Here is a 7809-nt window from a genome sequence, read left to right on the forward strand (position 1 = left end):
GATGAAGATTGTCTGAGTTCCTGGATCGAGAGGGTACTCATCGAGTCGATGCCATACTCGGCGAGTAGCCACGAGTAGGGTTGAGAAGTAAGACTAGAGACTTGGCGAGTTGGCGGCCCAACTCGGCGAGTCAGGTCAACTGTGGGTTGACTTTGACCGAGAGAGTTGACTTTGACCAAGGGTAAAAGAGTCATTTTACCCAGTGCAGTGTTTAGCATTTGATTGAGTGTGTTTATGGACTTGTAGCCGGGGAGATACCGGAGCAGCAACAGTTAGCCTCCAGAGCCATTCACACATCAGCCAGTTCACGAGGTGAGTTTCCTTCCAGTAGGAACGGGTCTAAGGCCACAATGCCGGCCCGTTTAGCTAGCAGTCAGCTCCGGACCTCGATCCGATGTAGTAGTTAGTATGTTTGATGCCTTCGTGGTTTAGACAGGATATATGTGTTTATGCCAGTTGATATGTTTATGTTATGTTCAGTCAGCTTCGGACTTCGGTCCGATGTAGGGGACAGAGGTCCAGTCAGCTTCGGACTCCGGTCCGATGTAGAGGACGTAGGTCCCAGTCAGCTCCGGACTTCGGTCTGATGTCTCAGTCAGCTTCGGACTTCGGTCCGATGTCCTAGTCAGCTTCGGACTCAGTTCGATGTAGGGGACGAAGGTCCCAGTCAGCTTCGGACTTCGGTCGGATGTTCCAGTCAGCTTCGGACTTCGGTCCGATGTAGGGGGCAAGGCCCCGGTTAGCCGGACTTCGGTCCGATGCAGTGGGCAAGGCCCAGTATGTGCTTTATATGTTATTGTGTGGTATGTGGTAGTTTGGGGGAGCTCGCTAAGCTTCGTGCTTACAGTTTCAGGTACTTCCGCAAGCAAAGGGAAGAGCTCGGGATGATGGCATCGCACACACCACAGCTTCAGTTTTTATCCTGGGAGTTGATCAGCTATCTTAGATATGTTTTGATACAGTTGTGACACAGTTTTCTCACTGTATTTTAGTATGGTTTTGAGATTCGCAACGCATGGTTTTATTATGATATACTCAGTTTTATGATTTTTGGTTATATTAAAATTGAAATTTTCGGGTCGTATTTTTGGATCGTTTCATGCACTAGAAAGCATATTCATGCTTATGATGCACCATATGTTAATTTTTACTATTTTAATGGTTAGTGTTTATAGTTTGTTATCATTAATTTCTACGACTCATTTTTTATGTCTTATATTGGTTAACTTAATTATCGTGTAATCATAAAATATTAAAATATTAAAATACTGGGTCGGCAAACTGGGAAATGATAAGTTTTGAAATCTAATGAACCTATGTAAGACACTGGTTCCTAATTATACCTTATAAAAATAATATTCTACTTTTACAAAAACCTAAAATAGCATTATACTTTTAGCAATCATATTTTGTGCACATTTTTATTTAAAGACATGACCATTTGTTCTGACTTTTATTCAACACTTTTTCTCATAAAGTTTCATAGACCTAAATATAGTTAAAAAAAAATCATTTTAAGCAATTCACAAATCAAGACGTACTTACAAATCTCATCATGAAATGACTATAGGATTATATATATATATATATATATATATATATATATATATATATATATATATATATATATATATATATATATTGAAATCCAACACGATTTGTATGACATGTTTCTCATTTTTATTTTACTTAGTTTAGTGAAACTATAGTTTGGTATTGTGACAATTTTTCTTTTTTAATTCCATTTAAGTACATATGAATCTTCAATTCTAATTTTGCTTTTTTCTCTTAAGTCATTATCATTGAGATTTATCAGATTACAAGATGGCTATAAAGAATCTTGGACAAAAACTGTCTATTAAACCCAAACATGAAGATCTTGATAAACCTGAAAAAGAATTAAGTTCATAACCGGACTCTAGGAGAGGGAATGTGATTATGTTTATATAATAATAGGTTTTGATTTGGATTACCTCAATGTTTCTTACTGAAATATTTTTTGAGTTTTTTCTGAGTTAATTGCAAGATATAAAAAAAGTATGTTGCTATTTTTTAAGTTAAATGCAAGAAATGGTCAAATTGTGTCACTTTTTTTTTGGGAAAAAGGTTATCCCCATAAATTAGTTGCTTTGCGAAAGTTTGACACAGGTTCTACTACATACACATGTTGATACAAATGTTAGGGGTATCCAAATGAAAGTAATCAACAGTTACTATCTATCTTTATTCATGAATCTGGTTACGTGTATTGTATGCTTCTAGATTTCATATAAAATTAATCCCTTGCTACTTCAAGTAGAATGCCATAACAAATTTTTGACTTTGTCGTTTTGTGGAACTTATTGGTTTTTAGAAGCAACCACAAGTTTTTAACTTTTATGATTTTGTTGAACTTAATATTTTTTTCATATATTGTGATGTTTATATGGAACTTATTGGAAATATGGTATAGTATTTATAACAACATACTACTTGAAGTGATCTACAAAAACATAACAATTTACTTATTTATCTATAATTGCAGAGTACTATCATTTTTCTAACATAAAATGCCAACATATTTATAATTTTTTAAACCAAAGCAAAGTACTTATATCAGTTTGTTATAATCTATATAACCTACTTCATATTACATGCAAAATTTTAGTTATGTATACTCTTTTAATTTGTTTACATTCAATCAATAGATTCTAAACACACATCGAAACAAATGCTAAACATAATTGTGTATATATATTATAGATAGCTTAACGGAAAATCATATTTTTCTATATGTTGTGTGTTTAAAATATGATATTTTTCAAAAAAAGAACTATTTATTGTTGCCGCTTATATAACTATATGTCTCGTTGCTTAATAAATATAACATTTTTTGATGTGTTATATGTAATTTTCGATGACATATTTTCTCAAATAACTATTTGCCAAAAAAATACATTTTTTCTAAAAAACTAATTTCTAAAAGGAAACATGTTAAATATGACACTATGTTTTAACATTACACAATTATAAAAATCAACTTAGTCTCCACACTTATAAAAATCTAACTAAAGTCAAGAAACTTCTCTAAGTAATTTGGTTTTACGATGTTTGGTTTTTGAATTATATTTTTAGAAAGAAATTACTGATTTGAAAGAAAATGACTTGTCAAACAAAAAACAAATATAGACCAATCATTTAATTGAAATTTCTCTAATTATATAAAAATTAATCAATTAATCAGTTTCTAAAAATAACTTCTAAAAAAATTATACGAGTTAGGTCAATGTTATGAACTATCATTGTTGGGTTTTATATCAATTACAACTTTATAATTCCATTTTTTTTTCATACAACAAAATTATGTTGTACTTTCTTTCGTTTAATTCCGAAAAAAACTAAAATGAGTAAACCCTTAAAATAGCATATGTAAAAAATTTATTAAAAATAACCATAAAATAACATCTATTAATTTAAATGAGAATATATGAAATATGTTAAAAAAAAATTCATTTATTACAATACGTCTTTTAAAACCCTTCTTGTTTAATTAAGGCGGGAGGAATTCAATAATTTACCATTTAAATAATTTTTTTTGAAATGCGATAATAACACCTGGGCTGGGGTTACCGGAAGTTATTCCTTTCCTAAACTCTTTAAAACCCTAACTTGTGGCCGTTTCGATCTTCTCCTCCCTGCAAACCCTACCAAATATCTTCGACGCCACCGGTGACGGTGGCCCAGAAAATTTTCTAACACCTCCGTAAACACTACGAACTCCAGAAATGGCGTCAAACAAGGCTACTTCTGACGTCGCTGATGGACCAGTCCTCGCTCATATCAACAAGCGTATCCGTAACCTAAGAAAAAAACTCAAACGAATCGCGCATCTCGAAGACTCCATCGCTCAAGGAAAATCTATTATCAAGAACAAGGATCAGGAAAAACTCCTCAAATCAAAGCCAATGATCATCGCCGCGGTTGACGAACTAGAAAAGTCCCGTCAGCCTCTATCCGTGGCTGTCGATGAAGAAATCACTCTCGCGCTCCAACGTCATCACAATGATAACGTTGAAAACTGTAACAAATCACAAACCCTAGATGGAGATGAAGAGCAACATGCGGCTTTACCTGTTGATGATCTGCTGAGTTTGATTTACTTCGGAAGTATGTTTGATGCGAAACAAGTTGATGTGGATTCGAGGTCGGAGGAAAGAGGCTGGTGTTTGTTACATGATTATATTCTACGTTCTGAACTTTGTTGCGGTCTCGAACTGGAAGAGCGGCATTTGGAAGCGATCGCAAGGCTGAGCTCTCTAATGATTTCCAGACCCGTGGATTCTAGTCATACTTCGCATCAAGATGCGTTGCAGAGATGCATTGAGCACGCCAATAATTGGATTTGCAAGTCTGAGAAGAAGATTGATCCGAATAGCGAGTTTACTTGTATGATACCATAGTCGATATTCAACTTAATTCAATTTATTTGTATGCTGACATGAACTGAGGATAAAATGTTTGTTTTAATTACAGATGCTGATGTGAGAGAGATGGTGACAAAGATTATGGGTTTAGGTTACTTCAAAAATACTCCATTTGGACCTCATAAATATCAACTAGTGCCGGATCATTTGATGTATTCAGGACATCGAGAAAAGGTATAATTGTTATTTTCCTATTTATTTTGAGTACCAAAACAAATGTTTTCAAGGGGTAAGAATAAATGTTTACAATCCTAATATGCATAAAGACGAACCAATTATGTTCTATTCTCAACTAGATCTTGAATGTTCACAGATGTGATTATGACTTGAATATTGCAGGTTATTTAATTCTTAATGCTATTTTTTTAAATATAATTTTACTACTGCATGCATATGTTTGATGGCCTAAATTTGCATATTTCTTCTTGGTATCATGGGTTGAAAGTAACGTACATTTCATATATTGGTAAAAAGGATAAGGTATGTTGTTATATGACACAACTTGACGAGATAATTTAACCCAGATTGAGACTAGTTAAAAAGCATGTTCAAATCCAAATGTATTCATTCTTCCTCGAACATGCTGTAATGTCTTGATATAATTTTTATAATATCTTGTGATTCTGAGAGCATATTTTTTGAATAAAGTTGAGATTTATTAATAACATGAATTGCTTTGTTTGGCAGAAAGAAAATACAATCGGGTATTATAATTCTGATTTCGAGGATGATGGTTATTCTTCGTGGGACTGTCTATCAGGGCTTGGCAGTGACTGATGCACACCCTGGAGGGAGAGGGACCCACACCCCCTTTTACTTAGTTTAACCCAAGTTTGTTTCTTTGTTTCAAAGTTTATTGGAGTACGTAAGTTTACATTTAATTTAGGGAATTTGAGTACCTTAGCATCATTGGTTTCATCGGCCTTAATACGACACATCATTCACAACCATAAAAAAAGTGGATCAGAAATTAATGTAGAATTCCAAGAACTGATCGACGATTTTGTGTAATGACTGAATCAAAAGAAAGGATTACAAAAGGTTCTTGGCTTCCGGAATTACTATCATCAGCCACCTGTAAGATTGGCTATTTTTAACATCTATAGTGTTAAGTTGATTAATGCACGTCACGTACAAATCTCTTTCCCTTGATTTCTCTAATGTGATATCTTGAGAAGTCCATTTATCCGGTGCCAAAATAAGAGTTTTGAGTCTTTTTGACCTTTTTTAAAAGAAACTTATTATTTACAATAAATGCATCGTACTACATTTTAATTATATAGAAAATTGCCGCTAATAAGGTCAAGATCCGAACCAATTCAAAATCAAACACTACTTAAATAATCGTCTTCATTATCTTGTATGTTTAAGCTTTCAGAACTTTTTAAACTAGGGATGAGCAAAGGAACCGACCCGGCTGGAACCGGCCAGAAGAACCGGACCCGGCCTGGAAACCGAAGTTAGCTGAAATTAAGAACCGAACCGGACTGCGGGTTCTTGTCGTGTCTTCAATGTTGGAACCGGTCCTCGAAAAATAGCAATATACGTTCCGGTTTTTACCGGTTCTATCGGTTCCCGATTCCAAAAATCCACAAGAATATCATCCCGGTCCCGGCCCGATTGGTTCTGTCTGGTTCTGGTTCCCCGGTTCAAATGCTCATCCCTATTTTAAACCCTAAAAAAGTTCCTTCTATAAAATTATTTCTAACACAACAATGGTGAAATATAGTGTTTTGGTGTTTATACATCCACCCCTCCCCCCTGCAAAAAGCGAAAAGCAAAAAAAAAAAAAAAAAAAAAAAGAAAAAAAACATTAAGGTTGTTTATTTAAAATATTTAAGATGGGCTCATAATTTCTATTTCTATAGAATCTATTATAAAAAAATAGATGGGGTCAAGTGACCCACCTTTAACATACACAGAGGAGACAAAAATTGATCCAACCCATCCTATCAACCTAATATTAGTATGTTGGATTGAAATTTTCAACTCATTTAAGTTAAATGAGTCAATCTGGCTAACTCATTTAATTAATGGATTAGGTTGAGTAAAAATTATCAATCCGTTTTCAACCAACCAACTCATTCAACTTTAATATATATTGAGTTTAATAATTATTTAAATGTTATAATGTGCTGATCTAAGTATGAGTTTATAAATTATAATGTTGTGTCATTATTTGTGTTTTAAAAAAAATTCAATCACATTTCCTGTTTTTTTTTTTCTTGGTGGCGATAACACTAGTCATTCTTCAAATCACTTCAAAATTAAATATTTTTAATGTTAGTTGAACATTTATTTGTGTTTGTGAATTAGAATTGTGTTTTTGTCATACTTTGAAATTTTATTTAAGTTTGAAACTAATTTAAATGATGTAATATTTAGTTAATTTATTTACTTTTTTTTTAATTTTAAATGGGTTAACTCAGGTTTAACCTGTTTATTTAATAGGTTGGGTTGAAAAATATATAAACAGATCAACCCAATGACAACCCATTTATATAAAATGTTGGGTTAGTTTGGAAATATCAATCCATTTAAATAAACATGTTGGACTGGGTTGGAATTTTTAAGATGTCATTTGACATTCTTAAATTCCCAAAAATACAAATTTTAATCATCACTTACGGTCCAAATTTCAAAATTTTAGAAAATTAGTTTACCATGAAACACCGGTAACAATAATGGATTTTAAGAAAAGTTACCATTGATGTGGTATTTTGGATACTTTTCATCGTAAGTCGTCTTTCTATAAATACCGGATGAATGGAACCTCTTAGACTGTGGGGTGTGGTGGTTGTTTTGCCATCGGTATTCCAACATGGCATGTATTGCAAACGGCAAACACCGCCTCTAATTGGTTTTTTCCCCTGTGTGTGGCAGTATGCCAACGACATACTATTTCTGTTCAAAAGATCGACCGTTGCTCCCCCATTTTCTAGTCGTTGCTGTTTTGGCCATCGGAAATTAATATGTATTTTTAACATTTACCATTATATATATAGGGAAATCGCCATTAAAGTCTATTATTTTACCCTAATTTACATATAAGTCCCAAACTAAAATTTATTTATGAAAAAACATGAATTACCGGGAAACGTGACGATTTTGCCGTTTTTTCCATGTTTACCGATTTCACTGTTGACATAGTCACATTAAAGTCTCATTATTTAGTCTAATTTACGAATAAGTCTCAAACTAAATTTGTTTACGGAAAAACTTGAATTATCGGTAAAAGTTATGATTTGACTATTTTCTCCATATAACAAACATTTTATAGGTTTCATTGTTAATCGGGACGCTTAGTCATTAAATGAGCTAATGAGATGGATATGTTGTGGTGTGA

At 33.2% G+C, this 7809-nt stretch overlaps 1 protein-coding gene across 1 annotated transcript; it reads left to right on the forward strand.

Moving 5' to 3' along the window:
• The first annotated feature begins 3764 nt into the window (after positions 1–3764).
• LOC145066873 (uncharacterized) lies at positions 3765–5240 on the forward strand. The gene is made up of 3 exons (XM_079014125.1): positions 3765–4425; positions 4513–4637; positions 5151–5240. Exons 1-3 carry the CDS (start codon positions 3765–3767, stop codon positions 5238–5240), a joined length of 876 nt encoding a protein of 291 aa, XP_078870251.1.
• Positions 5241–7809: the final 2569 nt, after the last annotated feature.

Source organism: Lactuca serriola, chromosome 8, assembly GCF_051521515.1.
Source record: "Lactuca serriola cultivar US96UC23 chromosome 8, Lser_US96UC23_V15, whole genome shotgun sequence".
Classification (NCBI taxonomy): Eukaryota; Viridiplantae; Streptophyta; class Magnoliopsida; order Asterales; family Asteraceae; genus Lactuca; species Lactuca serriola.